Raw genomic sequence first — 25,277 nt, forward strand, 5'->3', positions numbered from 1 at the left:
AGCCTGTTTTTTTCCTCTGTAATTTCAACTTTTATGGATTTTTGCTGAAGTTTTTATAAATCTTTTTCTGGCCTACAGACACAGAGGCTTGTGTTTTCTCTTATCTCTGACAGCCAATGTGTTCGGAGCTGTAACTGACCGAATAAAACTTTAACTTTCAGTCGGTAACATTTAGGATGGTCAATTACCAGTAATTCAAGGAAAAAGAAACTCATAGCTATGATGTGATTAGTTATAAATGGCCTGAAAATAAGAACTGATTTCCTTAAAATGTTTCAGTCACAGCCGATGACATCGTCTCCGTGGTTACCCCGTACAGAAATAACATCTGCCTGGGAAGTTTAAGGTAAAAAAAGGGCTCGTATGGCCCTAAAAAGAAAATAAAACTCTGTCTTTGAAATCTATTTACTCCTCTATAAGAGCCTGCAGAGATTCAGGAGAACAAGAAGCCGTCTGCTCTCTGATTGGACAGTTTGATTTGTCATCATCCAATCAGATAAGAAGAAGGACCGAATTCTGCATCTGTTACTGAACAGAAAACTTTCCTTACAAATGTTTCTTACAACCCTGCAAACCCTTTTCTAACCACTCACAGACCTGAATGACCAAGCTTGATTTACAAATACAAACTCTGGAATTATTCCCGAACATTTACAGCTGCAAAATGTTATGACTTTATATTGAGCACAGAGGAATTTTGGAACTTCTGCTCGTAACTCGAACCCAGTTGGCAGAAAATGGTGCATTTTATGTTTCCTGCTAGTCTTAAATACAAGCAAAAACAGTAGCCTTTAAGTAACAGAGCAACTTCCTCAGTGCATCAGTCACACATCGATGCTTTGTGAGAAACCGGTAGGACTGTGACCAGCTACACTTACAGACATGTTACAGAACTTTAGGCTGTTTCTTTGAACACTCAGCCTCGATGTGTGTTCTAATCAGCCAGTGTGTTGATATCCAGTTGCCAGTGTGTGTAAAGCAAAACTCAGCAGTAACACGATGCTCCTGGATGGTTTCTCGGCTTCAGGAAGCTGCTGAAAGTTGTGCTACTTTAAAAACAAATGCTTTTTTTTTTACCTAAACAACAACTTTTGGTTAAAAGACTAAACTAAACAGAAAGTGTGTGTATGTCAGAGATTCAGAAATGTTGAGTTTTATTCGTGTTCATGATGTGAAACAGGAGCTTCTTGCACTGTAAGTTGTTTCAGGATATAAATGTGTGTGTGTGTGTGTGTGTGTGTGTGTGTGTGTGTGTGTGTGTGTGTGTGTGTGTGTGTGTGTGTGTGTGTGTGCTTTTCATGCTTGTGTGTGATGATAAATGAGGACTCTCTCCCTTTTTCCCCTCTCAGTATCTGCCTCTCTTTCTTTCCTTCTCTATCACCTGAACTCACCCTCCTGATCGATCACCCTACCAGAAATCTCCCCTGGTTACCATGACAACACACTGCAGCGGTACTCCTATTGAACACTTCAAACAGATTTAGGACTTCAAATCCTCACTAGGCTTCCCCTCCTCCAACCCCTTCACTCCTCTATTTATTACCTAACTAGCCCTCTTTACACCCCCCCTCCCACACACACACACACACACACACACCAATCATTCATTTCTTCATACACTCTTTTTCTTCTCATTCCTCTTTTCCACCACCTACCTCTTCTGCTCCTACAGACGTATTTTACTGTGACATGATGTATTTAACTGGTTATTAGCGACATTTCATAACATTTTTTGCGTTATCATTTAAAAGAATAACAAATATAGGATATGAAATATTTATTTGCTTGGACAGCATTGATAAGAGAATCTGTTTGCAGCATCAACAGATCAAACAAAGTCTGCATGATGCCGTTTCTATGTAGCTGTTTTTTTTACAAACATATATGGTGAATGTTCAGCAAACCATATTGTAGACTGAACATCCCTGCAACAAACGGCCCGTATGGTTTCCCACCGATGTTTCCTTATGTCCGCCTGTTACTCCTTGCCTCCGCTGCCCATCACCCTTTAATCCAGCTGTTTTTAATTCTTTCCACCTCGTTGCCTCCAAAGCTCCATCCATCACTCTCTGATCACTCCACACCTCTGATCCACTCCTCTCCACCCTTTTGACTCTTTGAATTTCCAAGATCACCATTCCATTTCTTTATTTCCCATTCACCCCCTCTATGCTTCAGCTTCTTCTAGTTCTCCCTAATGATTAAAAATAAAAGAAAATACAATCAGATGTTCTGTTCAATTGGCTTTATTTGTATTTTTATTTGCCAATTCACAGCAGTTTTTTTCAGACACGATCCAGTTTCGTCCCAACTCATTGTTGTCTAATAATCTAAATAAATCCATTATGTGACCCAGATGAGTCTAATTTATACTGTGTTTATTATGATTAATTGAAAATGTATTATCTTTCTAGAAGGGAGTTGCATTGAATCTTCTAATCAACTCCTTTCCCCATCCTGAGCTGGCTCAGATTGACAGGATGCAGGATCTATAAACCTGGAGAAATAAATACAGTACCAATCACTTGATTTACACTGATAGTGCAAATCTAATCATTTTATTCTTTCTCAACTTATTCTCTGTCACAGTCTTCAGAACTATGTCTGCATGATGAAAATGGAGAATTTCAAGTCAGACGTTCGAGTTTAAGCAGCAAAGTTCATGTTCAGCCAGATGGAACTTAATTTCTTTACTCGCGAATCAAAAGTTCCTTCTCATCAACAGTCAGACGGGGTGACAGGCTTGTTTACATGATTTCACTGCTGATATTGCTTGTTGGACAGTCAGTCAGATTAATTCAGAGACAGAATTATTTTTATTATTAAACTGCCAGAAGTCTCATCAGTCGCTGTGTGTTTCATTTGTGAACAGCGCTGATGTTCACCGTCCAACATGAGACGGTCCAAAGGACAACAGAAACCTGGAACGACTTGTCTTCCTGACAGCATGATTGTGTCATTCCTGTTGTGTTTGTTGGCAGAACAGCTCTGCAGCTTGGTGTGTCCTGTTCAGCTCAGGCCTCAGCAGACACACAAGAACAAACGAGGAGGATAAACATGTTGTCTAGTTAGACTAGTCCAAACTAAAACCACACAGAGTCCAAACACTGGACTCATCAGGCCGGATGTTTGATGTTTGTCATGAAAAGTTTATCCAGGGAGCCTCCAACATTTGCAGAGTCTGACCTTGTTGGAGGTCACACAACAGCAGGAAGCCGCTACTTTCTACAGAAAAGTACCACATTTAGATCATCTGCAGGCTTTATGAAGTCCTAGTTTTAATAAAAATGCTTTTCTGTGCCTTCAGAAGTGTGTTCTGACATAACCCCGTTCAGTCCATCTGTCCATCCTTTGGGCTCACGCTGAGGTTTAAATCTCACCAACTGGCAGGAAGAGTCAGGCTTTCCTGCCCAAACATGCGTGTTTCTTTTTGTATCAGCGTGTATCAGGGACTTATCATCACCATAACGCATTCCTTTACTCCTAATCCCAGAAGGCCTGTTCGTGACCAAAACGTAACTTTAGCCACGACATGACAAGCACGGCAGCTTTTCCAATCCAGCAAAAACGGCATTAAAGGCCAACTGCTGTAGAGAGATGTATCATTAAACACGCTCACATGAGACTGGAAAATAAAGAAAATTAATAAAGTTGTTTGTCTGTTTAAGACTTTTAAAAAGCAATTAGAAGAAAACCTTCAGGTCAAATCGGTAAAGTCTCTTAAAAAGGTTTCATGATCAGCAAAAGCTGCAAAGTCCATCTTCATGCAAACTCCAGGCCCAGTTAGCATCGATGCAGCTGAATTCCCAATAAAGCTGATATTTTTCAGAAGTTGTGACTGAAAAGCAAAACCAACAACTCAAGACTCACTGCCTTTGTTGCTTTGCTCTAACAAAATCCTAATATTATATCTGCAACCTGATCTGATAAATTCCCAGTTTAAGTAACTATTTTATAACCTTCTTTCCCTCCTCTTGGCTCTATTCAGTTCCACTCAGTTTAGTTAGCTTTCCAGTACCAGTGTGGGATGGGTGATCGTAGCAAACATTAGCCGTTATGTCAGACCATTTACCTCAGAAGAAGATCATTAATCATCTTTTCATGTAGTTTTTCACCTTTTTGTTTTGTACATCTTGTTGTTTTCTTTATTGCCTTCATTTAATCTCTTCTACTCATTTCTTTCTCATCTTTTTTTTAAAGAGAAGTAAAAGATTATTTATTCTGTAATGACTCAGAAAACACAAACATTTTTAATGCTTTTTTCTTACCTCTCCTCACGTCATCCTCACTTTCTTTCTTTTCATGGCATCAGAATATTCTGCATCTCTGCAGCCACATCATTCTCTAACTTTCTTTACTTTTTCATTTCTGTTTAAGTTTTTGCGTACTAGTGACTCACTGGTATGAATAGGCAGCCAGAGTCGCTGCTGAATCACATCTTCTGCTCTGAATTACACTTTTCATCTGTTTCTTTCACTCAGATTGACTTTCTTAAGGTCAAAGCTTGAATAAATGGGTGTATTAAAGGGGTGAACATTACACGTAAAAGCAAACACGAGTCAGTGAAAAGCAGATGATTTTCTTGGCTGTTTCAACCCACAAGAACAAGACAGACAGATTGAAGCAGCTCAGTTCATCACTTCAGTTCCAGCGTCTTTAAGATTCAGCGATTTGCTGAATTTCAGGAGAAGATGCAGCGATGGTAACCTCGCTGATGCGGTTGTAACCTCGTTCTGCTGGCATGTCTCAAAGCTCTCTGCACATTGTTTGATGACGCCACCGGATGCTTCTGTTGTTGAAGTTATTGCAGGAATGTAATCTTCACTTCTGCGCCATCAAACATAGAAGTCTTCTGTAGGTCTACAGATTTCTGATCCGGAGATGGAGACACAAAATCTCTTGTTCTGAAATTCTTCCGATAACTTGTCATGATAAAACCAGTTTTTTGGACACTTAAATTTCTTCTTTTGTTTTCAGGAAAAACAAAAATCTGAAAAAAAAATATTTGTTCAAATTTGTTTGATTTGATTCAATTCATCCATTTTCCACACCTGCCTATTTATTAATGAAAGCAAAAAGTCAGAATGAAAAGTCACTTTGTGGTTTTATATCATTGCATATTGTTAAATGATTATGAGACATCATAAGTAGAGATATAAGTACATGCATGTATAGACACAGTGCACATGCAATATTCCTGTTACAGTATATATTCTTGTCAGATGGCCGACATATGCTGTAGATATGAAATCATGACCTGAAACTGCAGGTTAGCATTACTTAAAGAACCTTAAAAATCAAACAAACCAGACATATTGTGTCTCATTAAGTTGAGCCGCCGCCGTTCCGTAAGCAGCATCGTGTGGAGCTGAAGGATCCGATGTATATTTCTTGTGTTTGGTTCAGTGCACTGTGTGCATACAGAACAGCTGGAAATATGCTGAGCTTCATTGTTCTCTTTCATCTGCTTGTGCAGAACTACACGTTACCTGACTGATAAAACACGCCTTGCTACTTATCCTGAAATCATACATGCAACCAGATTTGTTTAACTTTAGAAGTTTTTCTAGTCTGTTAGTTACGGTCTACTTCGGTTCTGCTTTTTTGACTCCATAAAATGTTTCACTGCTCAGTTCAACACATTTTTCACAACTCTTTTATCCTCTCAGTTAGTTGTTTCTTTACATTTAGGTTTTACATGTTTCCCCTTTCTAATAAACTTATTTGATCTTTCCTTCTTCTCTCTGACTGCAGGTGAGCAAACTGCACCACTCTCAGCTCTACCCAGAGTCTCCAGATCCCATCTCCGCCTGATCCCATCGTCTTTTTCATCATCCTTCCCTCCTGCTGCTTGTCGGAACTGAGGAGCACCATGTCTTTCTTTGCCTCTCCACCTCTTCTTCTCTTCCTCCTCTTCCTCCTCCCCCTGCCTCCTTGCCAGCCGGAGTCCCAGCGTAGTGAGCCAAGTATCATTCCGGAGATAAGAACCGTCTTGCCCTCCACCTTCCCCTCCTCCTTCCCGCCCTCCCTGTCTTATGGAAACAGCACGGGACTTGGCAGTAATGACAAATGTGAAGAGGAGACGGTGTGCAAACCCGGAATCCTGCTTCCCGTCTGGGAGCCCAACCGGCCTGGACTCGGCTACCAGGTGGCCAGAGCCGTGGTCTACTTCGTGTCGCTCATGTATATGTTCCTGGGAGTGTCCATCATTGCTGATCGCTTCATGGCATCCATAGAAGTCATCACATCACAGGTAAGACAGAGTTTAAAGAGAAAGTTCAGCCTCATTTTCAGAGGTTTTACTGATAAATAGGACAATAAAAACTAGTGTGCTCTGTGTGAAAGAACGATAACAGTTTATTTTTGTTTTTTTTAAAGGGACAATGCATGTTAATGAACATATAAATGTAAACATACCAAAATATAGCAAACCTAATTTCCATCTTTAGTCTCAATAACAATAACAAGAGATTAAAGTGCACAATAATGATCAAATACAGAGTTATACATCAACAATGATCTGAATTAACGTGCAAATTGCAAAGTGTGCTGCATAATAAAGTACATCAATAAAACTGCACAATGGCCACTAATATATTGCTCATTGCCAGTTCTACTCAATGTACAAAATGGGAAAACAAAATCATTGTGATCTCTCACACAATCACTATGCAGCTTATTCTAATCACTCATCATAATGAAAGAAAACGGAATAAATGATGTTCTCAGCTCAGGAAACAAACTGAATGTCGCTGTCAGTTCCAATGACCAAGTGAAGAGTGACTCGGTGGCCACATACACTTCCTGCTCTGCAAACATGCAGGTGCTTTGGACCGTTTACAGTCAAATATGAGCAGGCAGGGTGCAGGAGATAATGCCAACATTTCCAGGTGGGCTTTGATTCATAAAGAGAGCTTAATGTGAGGATAAGCTGAAAAAATCAAACTATTTTTGGCTTTTTTTTTTTTTTTTTTTTTTGTATAAATACAGTTTTAGTATGAATCCTATTTAATGGTATTTCCCCTTGGGGATGAATAAGGTAAGCAAAAGTAAATGATTCCTTTCACTAACGTAGAATTGGGAAATCTGTCACTCCTCCTGTTTGCTGACCTCGAAGAAAAATCCTAAAATAAACACCCTTCATGAGAACCTTTTCAAAGGCGTTGTTTTGCCACAAATGATTCAGAAGTGTTTGTTGTGGTCGAGGTCAGTCAGCACCCAGGATACCGAACAAGGTCGACAGAGATTTTCAGTCCATCCATTAATACCTTATAATACACTGAATGACCCTCAACAGAGCCGGAACAACGTTTTTGCAGGCGCACAGCTGTGTGTGTTTGTGTGTGTTGTCCCTGGTGGCCTGTAATGGTGTTGAGGTTGAGCACTGCAGACAAAAACAGACAGAGAAAGAGGAATCCTCAGAGGTTTGGATGTAGTTTGAGTTGTTTGTAAGGAGACATGAAAGTCAGGAAGAGAAAAAAAGAGAGGAAGGACGCGGTTTGTTCTCAGTGAATGGAGGGAGGAGGAGGTGGTGGGATTTAAAGCAGGTGGAGGTAAAGAAGCCAGGTTAGCTGTGAAGCAGGGATGAGGGAAGGAGGATCAGAATGTGACTGAATGATCAGGAAAACACATATTTAACTACTTAACAAGTATGTCTACAAATAGAGAAGAGATGAACTGTAGAAGACAGGTTAACATTGGTCGTGTCAGAGGATGATCTGGAGAGATGAGTTGAGTCCGGTTTGCAGGACGATCAACTATCAGGGAAGCAGGACAGCGAAGGAAGCAGCCGAACTGCTCTCACACCTGAACTCCAGACATGGTGAGAATCCGGCCTAGAAAGCTGAGAAACGGCTGCACAAAGTCGTGTCTTTACAATCCAGATTTCATTCACGGCCTCCCAAAGATCTCAGGGCTCCAAAGTGAAACTGCTAGAAAGAGACAGGCAGCTTAACTGGGTAGAAACTGGGAATATTAAATACGGAAAGAATAAGCTGCAGGGAAACTTACTGAGACACCAAAAAGCAGGATTTTTTTTTCCATTCTCTGCCGCTCATCTGGATTTAGGCTGCAGGGGAACAGCCTGAGCAGAAATACCCAGACCTTCTTCTGCCAACAACCTCCTCCAGGTCTTACAGAGCAACACAGAGATTTTCCCAAATCAGCTGTAAATTAAATTCTGGATCTGCCGCAAAGCCTCCTCTCAGTAGGAAATGTCCAAACCCCTACCCTGGTTACCAGCCCAGATGTCCGTCACCACCTCAGGTACTTGCTTTGATGAGGAGGAGCGGTGGCTGCATTTCTTCAGATCCACTTTTCCTGTTTGTATTTGCAACGTCATTCTTGTAGCCACTACCAACATGTCCCAACCATAGACCATATATGAAAGATGGACGGAGCCTCCAGTGGTTAAAAGTAAAGCCTATGCGGAAGTGCATAAAACTGCATTTCCCCCTTCATCCTCTAGGGGCTGGCTGCAAATCCCCATAGACTCCCATGTTAAAAAGACCAACTTGACAGCAGAAATAAACATGTTTACAGCCTGGTTCAAAAATCCATTTTAGGTTTAATAGGTCAGGTTTACCTTCATGACAACTGTGGGGGGAGTGATTTTTTTCTAACTCGCCCGTTTAAAAGAAATTTAATCTCGAAATTTGGCATATTTAGAGGTGTGTCCTTTTGATTGACAGGTACCTGATCTCCCGCTTCAAGTCAGAAGAACGTAGAACAACCGCGGTTTTTAGTCAGTTAACAATGTGACTTAGCTTTAGCCCGCTTACCTCCGTTAGCTGGTTAGCTCCTGTTATCTCCAGGTTAGCTCAGTTAGCTCTTAGCTACAGAAAACTCGGAGTTCACTTGATGTCAGTCATCCACCCCCCTCTCAGCTCTACCTCTTTGCCCATATTTGTATTTTCCGGGAGAGATGACACGCATGCTTCTGCCAAGACCCACCCACCGACCTTCATTTCAGCTCTTCAGAAACCTATGGTTGACGTCACGGAGGCTCCGTCCATCTTTTATATACCGCCTATGGTCATGACCATGGAAAAGGGTCCAAACAGGGACCAACTTCTCCTCGTACCTCAGTTCAGGTTTCACTACGACAGCTAAGCCCAATCCAAATATTTTCATTTCCCACCTCTGTCCATTTCTTTTGTCCCTCAATTTATGAACCAGACCCCAAATTATTTAAACTCTCCCTTTCCCGTCACGTCTGAGGACCATGTCTCATTTACATTCACTCCCAGTAATAGTGTCATGAATTATTTTCTTTGGAGCTATTTGGCCAAGATTGTCCTTCCACAGGAGCTGTCTCATTGTATCTAACTCATTCCTTTGGGCTCAATAGATAGAAAGAGGTGGAACAAATTGCATTTGGATTGCCATCATGGAAAATTTGTCAGATAAGATGGAAGCAAAGAGAGGGGCAGCACGATGATCGACTGGGTAGCAGAGAGCAGAGAGGAGATGGTAAAAGAGTTAAAGAAGACAGCCTCCTCCTCATCAAGGTCAGTACAAATAAATATTTGGGCTGGTGTCGCAAAATTCATCTCTGTGGTAACCACAGCAACCCCTCAGCCTGCCCAGCTGTGACCTCAGTCTCAGTGTGTGTGGGTAGGTGTAGGTGTGTTTTTTAATGCTCTTCCTGTGCGTCATGAGGATTCGTCAGTGCGGTGCACACACACTGTGAATGCAGTGGAGTACATCAGGACAAGCTTTTGAGGCATTCAGAGTAACATGACACAGGCAGCAGGAACCATACACAGAACCATACACACTCTGATGTCAAGAGTGTTCATAGTGGAGGAACAGGAATCATACATACATATGTGTGTTTATAGCATATAGCTTATAATATACAGGACTTTTCTAGTCTTGTTGACACTCAGAGCTCTCACAGTACACACCTCTATCTGGTTTCTGTCAGTCAGAACGTTTCTGCTCAAACTACGAAGTTAAAGTTGTTTTTCATCTTAAAAAACCCTAACCCTAACCCTAATCTCTCAGTTCTTCTGCTAAATTGTGTTATTGTCTGTCTGCAGATATAAACGGCTGATCAAGCTGTTATTGTTAGTAACACCTGAGTTTTAACAGTTGGGATTTGTTTTAGGACTCCTATTTCCCAACTTTCCCATGTTTTTTTTAAATAATTATTTCCAGAGTTTTTCTTTGCAAAGACTCTGACAAGTAGCCTGTCTATCATTGCCACACTATGCTGTCTTGAGTCTGTTGGTGGCGTCTGTGAGAAAATATCATTCTGTGCCCAGAATATTTATCTGCAACCTAAACTAGAACAGAAAGTTACTGATGGGTGCTTGATGTGTTTTTTATTTTTGTTTGTAACTGATAGAGATACACATAGTCTTTCTGAGCTGGTAGCAGGTTTGACATCTGAACTTTAGCCTCCAGCCTTCATGCACAACAAATGAGTTTGGGTCCAGCAATCACGATCCTGTTCTGAATGGATCCAAACTTTTCCTTGTTTTTTTCGTTTGTTTTTGTTTAGTTTGTTTGTTTTTTTTTTAGCAATGACATGCAAATGCTGTTTCTTCCTGCACCTGCCTGATGAAGTTAATAAACTCCTGAATGAGGACAGCATGCTTAACAACAAGAAATTGCAGGTTTATACCAGAAGTCAGCCTCTTGTTAGTTAGTATAATTGTTTATGTCGCTAATCCAAAATCCAAAATAATCTAAAAGTGCAGAATTAACTTTTAAAAACTCATGAATTTCTCAACTCTTGTCCTGTTTGGTTTGTCTGTTTTATTCTGGACCCAACCAGAGCTTCCCTGACATATCAGGTTTTAGTCTATCTTTGGTCCCTCAACATATCGAATAAACAGACCAGAAGGCAGAGATACTCAATTTGGTCCTACGAGGACCACAATCCAGCAGGCTTTTTGTGTATCCCTGCTCCAACAGAGCTGACTTAAATTAGTGAGTCATTGTCCAGAACCCGATAGGCTGTTCGATCCATTTTTTATATATATATCTAACTGGGCTTAAACAGGAATAACCTGCTGGATTTGCAGCCTTTGTTGTACCAAACTGAGTACCCCTGCAATTATGAATCAAAACCAAGATCACGTTCGGCTCCCCGCATAAGAATGTGCATCAAACCTAAAGAAAATCAGAAAACACACTAATTTCTTGTATTTCAACAGAAGGCTCAAAGAATTAGGAAAAATAATCTGAGATTGTCTTCATTCAGTTTAACTGTTGTTTCTGTGTGTGTGTGTGTGTGTGTGTGTGTGTGTGTGTGTGTGTGTGTGTGTGTGTGTGTGTGTGTGTGGTGTGCATTTGTCCGCCAACAGGAGAAGGAAGTGACCATCACTATGCCTAACGGGGAAACATCAGTGGCAATAGTTCGCATCTGGAACGAAACCGTTTCCAATCTGACACTCATGGCTTTGGGTTCCAGCGCGCCAGAGATACTGCTGTCTGTTATAGAGGTACACACACACACACACACACACACACACACACACACGCACACACATCTAAACATACTACACAGGAAATCTATTATTTTTTTATGTAATGTGTCAGAAATCTAAACATTTCTGAAGTTGTGATTGAAAAGTAAAACTTTCAGCTAAAAGTCAAATATTTCCAAACTGTTGCTTATTTTCTAATTATACCTGTGTAATTAAACACACTCTTCAGTTTTTCTACATCAGCATCAGACTAATGACTTGCAGTGACTTGCTGTCATGGGTTTTTTTTTTTTGGTTTTTTTTGTAATAAAATGTATATTAAGTCTTCCTGCTCTTCTTCCCCTCCCCCGCCTGTAAACGTTCCGCCCTGAAACTTTGCAGGTGTGCGGTCATGGCTTTGAGGCAGGTCAGCTGGGACCGGGAACCATCGTCGGCAGTGCCGCCTTCAACATGTTTGTGATCATCGGGATCTGTGTGTGGACGATCCCCAATGGGGAGTCACGCAAGATCAAACACCTCAGGGTGTTCTTCATCACTGCTTTCTGGAGCATCTTCGCCTACATCTGGCTCTACCTCATCCTGTCTGTCATGTCTCCAGGCGTCGTCGAGGTGAGTCAACTGGCAGCTAATGCCTCTCTGCATCAGTTTACCGAGCAGCCTTTACTCTCGGCAGGTGATGTAGTCTATTAAGGCCTTGCCTTTATAAGAGTTCAATGTGCAGCGGAGACATTTTGGTTGTCGTTATTCTTTCGATGTTGTGGTTTCAGGTCTGGGAGGCCCTGGTGACCCTCCTCTACTTCCCAGTGTGTGTAATCCTGGCTTGGATCGCTGACCGCCGCCTACTCTTCTATAAGTACATGGGGAAGCGTTACCGTGCTGACAAACGCCACGGCATCGTTGTGGAAACTGAGGGAGATTTGACTCCCAACAAAGGTGGCATGGAAATGATTGTAGACGGCAAGTTCCCACCCAGAGGGAGCGTTGTGGTTCCTGCTGATGGCGGTGGCGCTCAGGATGGCACAGCTGGTGCTGCAGCCAATAACATTGGAGCAGCAGCCATGGCAGCCGGGGGCAACCTGCCCAACTCCAACAGTGCAATGGTCAATGTGGAGAGCAGCAAGGAGCTGGACGAGAGTCGCAAAGAGGTGAGAGGCAGAAGCAGTAAGCTTGATAAAACACATTAGACCTCATGCCAGTAAATACAGAACAAAGGCTGGCATCCCAAAAGGTGAGGAGCGAATGAGATACCTTTTCTCTGCAGTTTTACCTGTTAATGCACGGGCTTGTTGAGTAAGCACAGAGACAAATTCTCATGGAATTAAAAGCTTCCTTTAATCAAGTTTTCATTGGTCCACTCCAGACCATTGTGGTCAGCTGCAGTCGAGTCGCTGCACAAGCCTCAGCTGAGTTTTGGGTGTTTTTATTTGATGGAGGCCAATTAACTCTTCCTGCTGTCATGTCTTTCTCTCCTTTCAGGTGTTAGAAGAGTAGTTATTAGATATTATTGGCGTACAAGTTGAATAACTGTTAATTGTTTCTTTGTTGACTGATGGTGACACTTTTCAGTTTTTTACAACAACCTCACACCAAACAACAAAGTAAAGAGAGTGTGTCGAGTCTGGATAAACTATGATCAGTCACATTTTCCTCAGTTGTGAGGGTGAAAAGGCTGTTGGTGTGTTCTGGGATTACTCTGACATTAAATATATATTAAAAAGTCAGATTTTCACACTGTGTTCCCCAGAAATAGCTATTATTCATCTTGCATCCTGTGTCTTCTTTGAGACATCTCCAGCCAGTAAAAGTCAGTCAGATGTTGACCTTTGTCTTATCTCTTTCTCTGTCTATATATTTCTTTCCTGTCCTCTTTTCCTCCAATAACGTCCTCTTGTGTTTATTTGCTGAATCAGCCATGGCTCGCAGTGTGTTGATATCCAGTTGCTGGCATGTGATGCATCGCTGTAATCCTGCTGTAAAGTGATGATCTGAGAAGAAAAGAGTGTGCTTTCTCAGTCTTTGAACACTGCAGGGAAATGTCAGCTCCAGAATTAATGTCCACCATCAAACCAGAATCACAGAGCTTTAAGGTTATAATGTTATGAATATTCTCTAAAGTAAAATCTCATGAGTGTGAAGATTAGCCAAAACCCGGAACACTGCGGGGCAAATAAAAGCAGAAAGACGGCTCTTAGGACACACTTATAATATCTGCAGTCATTTAGTCTTTTTTGTAAGTGTGAAAGAAAACTAAATTAATTAAACATTTGTATTAGAGAGTAATGCATGTTAAAGGTAGATGTTAACTCTGCATCATCCTTCCATGTCTCAGCTGCAGACTTTTAATGCTCCTGAGCTTTTTATGAACTGGGAAAAATACAAAAAGTCTCTGAAACGCAGCTGGTAGTGAAGAGCTTCTCTTCAACTCACAGTGCATGAAGCTTAAAGTTGTTCACAACACACACATTAATTAATCTGTTTGAAAGGTTTGCCAACAAATTTCTAGATAACATTTCTGCTGTGGTGAAAATGACAGAATCATGATGCAGAATAACAGATCATTAAGTTGGATGTTTTGTTCAGCAGTTTTTCTGTCATCCATCTGTGAAATTAGTCGAGGTGTCAGTCGAGGAAGCTGTAAAGGAAATAATGCTGAAAGGATCTGCTTTTACACCAGTTTACAATCTGCTGTAAAAAAAGAGTAGTTGCTCTATTTGTGAAACCAGTTTTGTCTGAACTGATAACAGACTGTAAAGTCCTTTGGTGCAGATTCATGATGTTGTTTAGGTGAATTTACCAAACCGCCAGCAGGCAAACAGGACAGGGCCAAGCAATAATAATGGACTGAACAATGAACAAATAAAAGTTCTATAGAGAGTAAATTATGAGGCTCAAAGTGGAAATAATTCTCATTAAAAGAAATAAAAAGAAAACTTGGTTTAAATGTTTCCTGTAATGTTGCTGATGTTGATGATGGATGAAATCATAAACGGTTTTACTGTCCTACTCTCTAAAAGAAAAAGACCATAAACAGAACTGACCCCTTACAATCTTAAATGGTCGGGTTAGTCGATTTTATTGGCTGACAGGAGCTTGCTTTGGAGTCTTAAGCTTTTTACAGGTGAGGCTGTGATTTTAATGCCATTCATCCACCATAAGAACCACCTCTGGACCATGTGTATCACAAAGGCCTGAACTGTCTTTGTGTCCTGTCTGCTGCAGGTGATTCGCATCCTGAAGGAGCTGAAGCAGAAATATCCTGATAAAGAGTTGGACCAGCTGGTGGAGCTGGCCAATTATTACGCACTGCTGCACCAACAGAAGAGCAGAGCCTTCTACCGCATACAGGTAACACAAACACACACATACACACACACACTCGCACACTGCAAGCTGATGACGTCTCTGAGCTCCAAAGGGACATAAATGAGTTCAATGACTTTCAATTCAGAAGTTCAGAATCAGCTCCTGATGAAACTGGATTACAAATATTTAATGAACACGAGTCGAAGTTCAAGCAAAACTTGACTTTACATTAGCAATATCTGATTATGTCTCTTTTAAGTATAATCCTCTCAGACATTTTCCTTCCTTTCATCCTCCTCTTCCTCTCCGTTTCCCTTCAGGCAACACGTATGATGATCGGCGCTGGCAACGTCCTGAAGAAGCATGCAGCTGATCACGCGCGACGCACCGTTGTGGCAGATGAGGAGGCTCCAGAGGACGACGACCTGGCCGTATGCAGCCGCATCTCATTTGAAAGCTCCCACAGTCAGTGCATGGAAAACTGCGGCGTTCTGATGCTGACTGTCGTCTGTCAAGGTAGCGGCATGAATAAGTCATGAGCTGATGATGAGTTCACATGAATAAGTTAAGAATCTAAAACTGCGGTGCTAATAATCTATAACATATTTCATTTCTTCACATTGAAGTCCATACTTTAACATTTATTCTAAAAATGTTTCAGTCTTTGATCAGTTTTATAAGCACATAGTTCATTTTTCACATTTGATTTAAACTCCCAAACACATTAAAACCAGTCAAACTGATGGACTTTCCTTCAGTCAGATCATAGTTCAGAAGACTTTTCACATTTTTTCAGATACTTTTACACTATTAGAGCCTTTAAAATAACAATGTTGTTCACATAGTTAACTATGAGACAGTGTTGGACTTCAACAAGTTAAATTGAAGACTATTAGAGATGCTCTGAGCTGCAGCCTCTGATTGGTTCTGGTTTAACTGGCCAGCCATGTGCATTAGTATTTGATCATACTACTTTGATGTATATACATATACCATGTAATGAAAGTTGGCTTCCATTCCAAATGTTACACAAATTGGAGCTGATTGTTTGTGAATGTGGTATGTCAGGCGTTTTTATTCATCCCTTTCAACGGTTGTATACAGGTTTATGCTGCCATGGATCCTTTCCCAACATAAACATAATGGCTGCATAGAGTGATTTTTATTTGCCTTTTTAAAGAGCGATGCTGCCTCAGGGGAAGATGAAAGAAGCTCAGACAGGACATGCAGGTTGTCAGGCAACAGGCGAAGTGCAGCTCCATGAACCATCCATCAGGTTTCCACCAGCAGCTGAGTGGGACAGTCAACATCTGTCCATGTTTCCAGTTTTGCCTTTGCCTTGTGTGCAACACTTGAGATAGATGGATTCCCTAAACACAGGAGAATTCCTGCAATGGGATCCAAATATTTGTGCCACGTTGCAATACTGGCCAGACTGGTGAAATCCAAGACTGGACGGCAATAATTAGCATAAAGATGATAATATACTAACAATGTTTTAGGCTTTAATTCAGCTGTAAACAACATGTTCCAACATGATGGTCACACCAGAGTGTGCTGACACACTCCCAATCAAGGCCGGATTATCCAATGAGCATTATGGGCACAGGCCCGGGGACCCACGCCCACTTGGGACCCATGTAGGGTAAACACCAGCAGTTTAGACATGAAACAAAATGTACATTAAAAGCCAGATAGTTACACAACAGTGTCTAGTGTGTTGCTATTGGTACCATTGGCTGAGAGATGTTAGAAATGTTGTTTCACAGTGTAATTCACAATTTTCCGCATGTTGCAATGGGGAAGGGGGGCCCCTAGAACACTCTGGGCCCAGGGGCCTGTCCACTTTTAATCCGGCCCTGCTCCCAAGTAGTCGGGATGACTGCATGTGCACGTTGATTCTAGCTTTTATACTGCTAAAGGAAGGAGATTTTTCTTGTAAATAGTAATTATATGTATGGAACATGATGAAGAGAGGAACCTGACATGTTTGATATGAGTTGTTTATTGTTTTCTTTACTTTGTGTGTTTTTGTTGCTGTTTATTCTTCATAACTTTTGTGCTATATTACATTGTGAATTATCAAATGAAATTCCAGTTTAGAAAGACACTTGCAACAAAAACTCATTGTGAACGGTGCATTAGATCAACACACTATTAAAGTTTTTGGGCTTTACAGCTTATTTGTTTGAAGTTTTTATGAAAAAAAAAACCTGTAAGTTATATATCACTTCTTATTTATATGTTATTCTGTTTTGCACCTTTCAGGAGGTCTGGGGGAGAACACCTTCTATGTGGACTACAGAACTGAAGACGGTTCAGCCAACGCTGGGTCAGACTACGACTATACTGAGGGAACGCTGGTCTTCAAACCCGGAGAGACTTCTAAAGACATAAAGGTGAGTGAGGACAGAGTGTCAGGAGAGAGGAGAGATCTGGAAACGTGACTGTTAGTCTGGTTCACAAACCGCCTTACATACCAGAAGCCAGTAAGATGAGGAAGAGACTGAAACCTACAAGATGACTTTAGGTTGAAAAGAGTCTTTTATTTAAGTGAAGTGAACTCCACTCAGGACTGAGTAGTTATTGTCTTACCTGCAGCAGACAGCAGAGTCTTGTCTGTATGGAGGGTCAGGTGGCTTCCCACGGGATGAGCTAAGCTAAACGCTAAAGCAGGTCCTTCTGAAAGTTGACAGATGTTCATGTTTTCAGCCTGAAAAGCTGATTTTAATGCTGCTGTGCTCCTTCATCCTGAACAGCCGTAACAACCATCTGTCAGCTGCAGCACAAGTTCACTAACCTCTTCTCTCCTCTCTGACAAACACCAAACACCTGAGGCGGAAAAGGAAACACTTTGTCTTTCTAATTTTTAATTTAACTAAGCAAATTATTCATTTATTTTAGAATAAAAAGAAATAGCTGCATGTGATCTCATTTGGACGTGTGAACATCATTTTGACATTTCCAGCATTTTATCTTGAATTAATCCATCTTTAAAGCAAAACAAAACCCTAATAAACACTCATTTTTCCTCTTTTGTAAAAAAAAATATGTGATAGTTAGAATATAAATAACTTATTCTGGATAACATCCTTTTGTTTTGTCTAACTTTTCCTTTGTTTGTACAAATGTTGGCGAAATAAACTAAATCTTAACGGACCCTTTTGCAAAATTAGCACGTCATAATAATTGTACCTGTGATGGACTGGCGAGCTGTCCAGGGTGTACCCCGCCTCTCGCCTGAAGGCAGCTGGGATGGGCTCCAGCTCCCCCGTGACCCTTGATTGGATTTATGGGTTCAGATAATGAATGAATGAATAATAATTGTAATCAGGAAATCTATCGGCTGAAATGCAGAATAAAACTGGTTTACACGCAGCAGGAGTCGTGGAAATAACCTGCAGCTCGGCCAAAAACAACAGAAAGAGAAAGATCAAAGCAGAAGTTGGGTTTGGAGGATGATGAGGTAAATTTTAGAGTCCCAGCAGGAGGAGCAAAGAAAGGCTGAAGGGGAACAAAGGGAGAGGACAGACAAATGCAGCTGCTACCACCTGGTATGAAAATCCTCCAAATCACAGAACTTTTAACTGCGACGTGAAAATACATCATTTGAAGTCATCAAATGATCATTATTTTAATTATTATCAATCATTTTTTATTCCCATGTAATATATTCACTTCAACCTACAATATTAACTTCAGATTTAACATATATTTTACATCAGTTCATATCTGTTTGGCCTTTTTAGCTGACTGGACAGCTTTATCTGGTTTCAGGAAGGTTTAACTCTTCTAAAAGGCATAACGATGCAGGGATCTGCTATTTCTCTTAATACTGGGGCAAACTTAAGAGTTATTGGGAAACCTGTTTCTCAGTAACAGAAAGTTTAACAGCGCTAACTTTAACACATTAAGATGGCTCAAAGTTTGATCATCTGTTAAACAGAACATGTTTAAAGTTTCCTGCACAAACTTCCCCTGCCTTTTCAACGTGGATCACATATTACTACTATGAAATTATAATTTCTAAAGCACTCTGTGCGAAGGGAAGCAGGTGGGATGATAGGGTGTGAAGATGCGGTAAGCTGGGTAATCTCTGCTCAGATTCAAAGCCTGATTAAAGATCAAAAGCAGTCGGAGAGCTGGACGGGCGGAGAATGCTGCAATCGCCTGCAGAGTCACATAAAACAGGCGTTGGACACTGGAGACAGACTGTAGCCTAGAAATTGGCTTATCCGCCATGAGTGAATGGAAGGAGAGACGCTGAGTGAGTACATTACAAAGGGTGGTGTCATTTATTTCAGCAGAGTAACGGTGGACTCCATTGATCGCTCTGCCTGTTAGAAATGAGCAACAGGAAACCAATTAAACTCGGATAGCTCACCTGCCAGAGCTCCATTTTCTCTCCAGCATCAGTTCCACTGTGTGAAAGTCACAGACCGTCCCCATCCTACAGCAGAAGCGTCTCGCTGCCAGATCCCAGCGGTCCAACCGAGAGTCCAGTTTTTATGTGAACAAACAGGAATTTATTGGTTTTTATTCTTCTCTTAATGCTACTTAGGACTGATGACATGTAAAGAGGTTACCCTGTTAATAAAATGAGCTGAGCATAGTGGTTCATGTTTTCATATGTCACAAAACTCCAAAGTAACGAGCCTAAATGCTGCACAAACTGCACCCCAACCTCCTCATGGCCTCAGTGTGTGGAGATGAAAGTAAATGTCTTTGCTTGTCTGCTGACTGAACGAGGATCTGCTCTGTCTGAAGTGTGAAGGAAGGGACGCAGTTAAAATCAACACTTCTTCTGTTTAGATGATTGAAAGTGATGAAAGAAAACGTCTTTAAACTGCAGTTTTATCAAGTCTAAGAAGCACAAAATAAAACAAAAATACTTTCTCTTTACTGGTGAGTGCATGTTGTTTAATGTGCAGCTGATTTTATTGATGAGTAGTGATCATTTCAGCTCCTACCATGATTTTTCCCCAGCCTCACTGCTCCGTGTTTGCTTTGTGCTGATTGTGGAACGGTATGAGGTGTGAGAGCTTGCTGGTGGCATGAATCCTTATCAGCTGATTCTGCAGGTTCATACTCCTCTGTAGAACTCAGTAATAACTTCCATCTTATTGTTTGTTGTCTGTTTGTGTCAGCGCTTGTGCAGCATCAGTTTCATCCACATAGGAAGACACACAAAGATATAAATGATACTGCAGAGCTTTAATATTTACACCCTTTCCGCAGTATAGATGGTAATGTTTTTGTAAGTTAAGCAGTAGATTTAGGTCTGTATTCTTTAAATAGATGCAGTTATAGCTAAAATATCAACAAAAATAAGCTTCTGCTTCAGCTCTCATCAAGCCTGTTAAAGTAGACTTTCCCACATCAAACCGCCTCGCAATGCCAGCATCATCTCGCTGACATTTTTGCTTTTACAGCTCTAATTTGCACCGACAGCTCTTTGGACCGCATGTTGTGAATTCTCAGCAGTTTCCCAAATGCAAACGCCACACTGGAAATCAACTCCAGGCCTTTGACTTGTTGAACTTGTGAAGGAAAATGAAGGAGTAGCTCACACCTGTGTGTAAAACCGCTGTTTTTTTTCTTCCTTTGAAAACAGGATTCTGCAAATCAAGTGTAAATGTTTAGATGTAAATTACACTCGTATCCAAACCTGTTTATTAACAGCTGAAATAACAATAATTATTTCTGTATCTAAGCTTTTGGTCATAACTGCACATCCGAAATTTACAAACGCTTTCAAAATCAGAAATATCTGAAGAAGAGAGCTAAAAGAAACTAAAAGCTCCTTATTGTCATGACTTTGTCCCAAGTTTCATCCGCAGAAACCAGCAGGCAGGACCAGTTCAGAAAATCATTTTTCTTCAATTCACACATGTTGTCTAAAAACATCAGGATTCGCTTAAAATTTAGAGCATAAAGCCAAAGTTCAGACTTCATCTGAAAGGTACCACGCTGCCTCTACTGCTCAGATTCCTGCCGACATGATTCTCCATGATAACTTGTTTAGATTTCATGCAAAGCAAGAAAAATAATTGATGATTGACACAGAATCTGGATCTGATCACATCTTCATTCCCTCCCTTTATTCTGCCTCTTCTCTCTAACCTGTCAAATGCCTTCACATGTCATGCATCCCTAATTTCTCTGACATTTAAATAATAAGGAGCAAATTAGAGGATTTCTCACCAAAACTGAATTAAATTAAAAAACACAGACAAGTAATGTTGCGCATGTCTTTAAATTGCTTTCTTCTGATTGGCCAGCAATATTGCTACGTAGATTTCAACCAGCAGATGAAAGATGAAATGACTCTTTATTCGTTTATTGCTCAGGCCTCCTTTCTAAAGTTCCACCAGCTGTGAGCACAGCTGCCGCTGCAGTGTTCAGATCTGGTTATTTCCTGGTCCGTGTGTCTGCGGACGTCTCTGCGGCAGCTGCACTGTTGCTCCTCTTCACTGCCAAGAGAGCATCTAGCTGACACAACAGATGTCTCAGATGCAGAAAAGTGCACAAGTCTTTTGCTTCCACTCATTTATGTTGGCAGAAAAAAAGGAAAATGGGGGCAGCGGTTTATTTAAACATGTACAAACATCAGTGGAAGTATAAAATATATCAGTTCTAATAAGCCAGAATGTCGATATTTGGTCTTTTATTTAATTTATTTATGTAATTTATTAATTAACCAGGAAGTCCTTGTGACGACTGTCTCCTCTTCTAAAGAGATGTGAGAAAAAGCTTCATTTTTCAACTCAGTCTGAACCCTCTAAGAGAAGCTTTGTTGGAATTTCTTCCAGTACTTATCAGGGTTCAGACTTCACGTAGGACTTTCCGAAGCTCTTCTTTGGACTCAGCTGCCTTTTGTTCCAGTTATTTCCTTCAGTAATGTGAGGTCTGGATTCTGGTGAGGATCCATCCCTCCATCAGACCTGTTGTCATCCATTTTCAGTCCAGTTCTCGTGTCTTTCTGCATATTTCAGCCTGTTCTAGCGCTTTTCCCTGCAGGCCATTTTTCATGAAGTTTCGGCCAACAGTAGATGGATCAACTGAAGATCTACATGCTGCGTTTCTCCATTTCTGTGTGTGTGTGTGTGTGTGTGTGTGTGTGTGTGTGTGTGTGTGTGTGTGTATGTGTGTGTGTGTGTGTGTGTGTGTGATCTTGTTGCAGGTATTTCTGTGTGACACAACTTTCACTTCTTTTGCCCTTTACTTGTCAGTCATCTAGAACTTTCCTTACAAACACACTGAGACGCTTTTAGTTAATAATTCTTGGGAAAGCATCTTTTTGCTTCAGAAATACCATTCACCATCTTTAAAGCCATTTTCTTTTGGCATTTTAATGAGTGCAGCTAAAGAAAGAGGAACATATGATGTCTTTGTGACAGGATGCTTGTAACTAAGTGCATCGAGATCCTATTTAAACTTATTGTTTGCTCCGTTATGTGTCTATAATAATGGTTAGATCAATCATAGTTCAGTGTTGAGCAGCACAACAACTGGACTTGAACTGAACATTAAAATCTGTCCGTCTGTCTGTCTGTCTGTCTGTCTGCAGATTGGTATAATTGATGATGACATATTTGAGGAAGACGAACACTTCTTCGTCCGTCTGCTCAACCTCCGCGTTGGAGATGCAGAGGGGATGTTTGAAAGTGACGAGGTGGGTGCCTACCCCAAAGCTCGTCTTGTTGAGCCCCTGGTTGCCACGGTGACAATCCTGGATGATGACCACGCTGGCATCTTCACGTTCAGTGAGCGCTTGGTGCGTGTGAGTGAAAGTGTGGGAACCATGGAGGTGACAGTGGTGCGCAACTCAGGCGCCCGTGGCACCGTCATCTTGCCGTACCACACCGAGTCCGGCACCGCAAAGGCAGGAGAGGACTACGAGGACGCACGAGGAGAGCTGGAGTTCACCAACGACCAGACCAGGTGAGTCCACAGGAGCGTGTCCTTTAACTCCGCCCACGACGACTGTTGCAGTTTTACTCTTCTACTGATATTTCCATCAAGCAGACCAGAGAGCGGCTCAGGGGGTTTTGCTCCTTTATGTTGACCTAACAGAGTGCAGCAGAGATCCAGGATGCAGTCTTGCTTCTCTTTCTCTCTGAATGAGCTGATGTCTTTCATTGCAGCATCTTGAGCTGAACTCTGCATCTATGTTTTGCTTTGCAAGCATTATTTGTATTAGAACATGATGTGTGGACAAAAGATGACCCAAATGCAAACACAGGGGCAGGAGAAAGGCAGGTTAGGAATAATGATGAACTCTGTTCAAACAAACACTGACACAAGAGGGAACTAAACTCAAGCAAAGCAGAGAGGTGAAAACACAAGACTGAAGTTGTCAAAGAGCTACTGTGCAAACCAAGACAAAGACCTGGCAGTGAATACAGGAAAGCAGTTTCACTGAGGGAGCTAATAACACTCTGGTCTGGTAAGCGTCTAAAGTGTGCAGGAAGAACAGAAAACAGCACAAAGACAATCCAAGGAGCCAAATCAGGCAACAGAAATCAGAAAATAAAAGCAAACATGCTTTTAACAAATACTAACAGAGAAATAATTATAATAATATAAAACCAGAACAAATCCAAAAACACATCAACAAGTCGCAGACTTGTCCGGAAAGTGCCAGCAGAGGCGACAGCCAATCAAATTACCTTTATAATCTTTACACCTGATCTTATCCCTGATTGAGACTGTTATCCAAACATCAAGTCTGCCCAACATGAAGCAAAGCTCCATGTTCCCATGGATCCGGGCTTTCTGACGTCTCACAGTTAAGTTGGAGAAAACAAATACAGTCGGATCGTTCATCCTCTTCCTTTAACTCAGAGTAACTGTTCAGAGAGGAAAGAAGCTTCTGCATCACTGAAGACTTTTGCTCTGAATCACTGACTCGTATCTGTAAAAAGCTTCATTTACACTCATCCTCACCCTCTGTCTTTGTCCGTTCTGAATTCACTTTTCATTTTGACGAGGTCAGCTGTACACCCACAACTTCTAATTCCTCCGTTCTGTTCTCCTTCCCTACGAACGGAGCTCTTTCTCTGCATATGGCGGTCGTCCTCTTGTGTAAAACAACCATGCATGCACATTCATACAGATTGTTCTCTCTTACAGAAATACATTTTGAATCACAGGAAAAACATTTTCTTCATGAGCTGGTCATTGTTGCACATAACTTTGACCATCTTTGTTATGGAGCAGCTGTTCTACTTTAGCCTGGCACGCCAGGCTGGAGCTCTACATATTCAATACAGAGCGACTCAGTGTGGAGTCCCTCCCCTTCAGGGATATTCGTGTCAACCTTAAACAAACCGGCCAATCTGATTGGTTGATCTGAGAAGACTCTTGCTTTGCGTCAACACGAATTCTTCAAAATGCCGCACGGACGTAGCGGGAGTTTGTTTTGTCGTAGTTTCTGACTCACGATTAGGTTGAAAAAGCAACAGCGAGTTGCGAATGACGCCATGTAGCCTCAGGTTTTTCCAGCAAAAAACGACACAGGTCATTTATGTGTTCTGTTCTGCATGCCATGTTTATTTTCTTCTTCTGTTGCGTTCGCTCCAGCGAACACTTCCGGACATTGTAGGCTGCCGCTTTACTGACGTCACGTCCGCCATTTTTCTGATTGGTTTACCCAGCATTTGTTTGTTCCTTCCGTTGATGTGAGTGGGTCTCCAGACTCCATGCTGGAACAGCGAGACAGTCAGACTAATTCTACTTTCATGTTTAGCTTCAGTTCTTATTGATTTGTATAAAAGGACTCATTGGTATTTCTGCTCATGTATTACACAGTTTTCCAGTTTCTTGAAGTGTGTTTGGCCTCTTTTTCTCCATATTTTCAGCTCTTTATAAACTCTCCAGCTAACAGACACGCAGACTGCTGAAGAGGAGGAACATCAATGCTAATAGCTAAAAGCTAAAATAGCTGAAAATGCTAAACTATCCATCTGCTGACACATCAGATATAAATGTTTTTGTTTTTCCTCTCACTGTCTGAAAAGTCATTATTGCAGCCTCAATAATTCATTAATATTTAATCCAAATGCCATTTCCTGCTCATTTTAGATCATTTTCTATGAATGTTTGTTTTTATCAGTGTGCCTTGAACATTAGAGCAGAAATGTGATATTTAAGGGTTTTAGGGGGAAAACAGCAGATGTGAGACAAACAAAATGTATTTTTTAAATTATTAACATCTTAAAAAGATAAACATCTTACAGTTTTGAGCTCATGTCTGTTCATTGATAAATAAAACTGAATAATCTTTGGCTGTTTGATCATTTCAAAAGCAGTTTAATAGATTAAAAGTCCTTCAGGTTCATCATGTGGGGACTTCCTCACTTATCTCTGTTCCTTCTATCCTCATGTGCGTCCTCAGCTTGTCTCCCCTCTCATTTGTTTTCCCTTCTCCTCCTCCTCACCTCCAGCTCCGTCTCCCATCTCATGCCATCTGTCTTCACCTTTGTGTCTGCCAGACAGGAGTCCCATCCATTATTCATCGAGGATGACCCGGGG

At 41.2% G+C, this 25,277-nt stretch overlaps 1 protein-coding gene across 2 annotated transcripts in view; it reads left to right on the forward strand.

The window, feature by feature from the left end:
- Window positions 1–5,872: 5,872 nt before the first annotated feature.
- The window catches only part of slc8a2b (solute carrier family 8 member 2b), a gene marked incomplete at both ends in the record, with an annotated part of 47,657 nt that continues 28,252 nt past the window's right edge, over window positions 5,873–25,277 (forward strand). The window contains 8 exons of one of the 2 annotated variants that reach the window (XM_079246873.1): window positions 5,873–6,253; window positions 11,316–11,453; window positions 11,820–12,047; window positions 12,206–12,583; window positions 14,658–14,783; window positions 15,062–15,257; window positions 17,010–17,140; window positions 22,312–22,685. In XM_079246873.1, the coding sequence (XP_079102999.1) occupies window positions 5,873–6,253; window positions 11,316–11,453; window positions 11,820–12,047; window positions 12,206–12,583; window positions 14,658–14,783; window positions 15,062–15,257; window positions 17,010–17,140; window positions 22,312–22,685 (1,952 nt within the window). The remainder of the gene's footprint in view (window positions 6,254–11,315; window positions 11,454–11,819; window positions 12,048–12,205; window positions 12,584–14,657; window positions 14,784–15,061; window positions 15,258–17,009; window positions 17,141–22,311; window positions 22,686–25,277) is intronic. The other variant, XM_079246874.1, reaches the window with a different exon arrangement.

Source organism: Telmatherina bonti, assembly GCF_933228915.1.
Source record: "Telmatherina bonti genome assembly, chromosome: 9".
NCBI lineage: Eukaryota > Metazoa > Chordata > Actinopteri > Atheriniformes > Telmatherinidae > Telmatherina > Telmatherina bonti.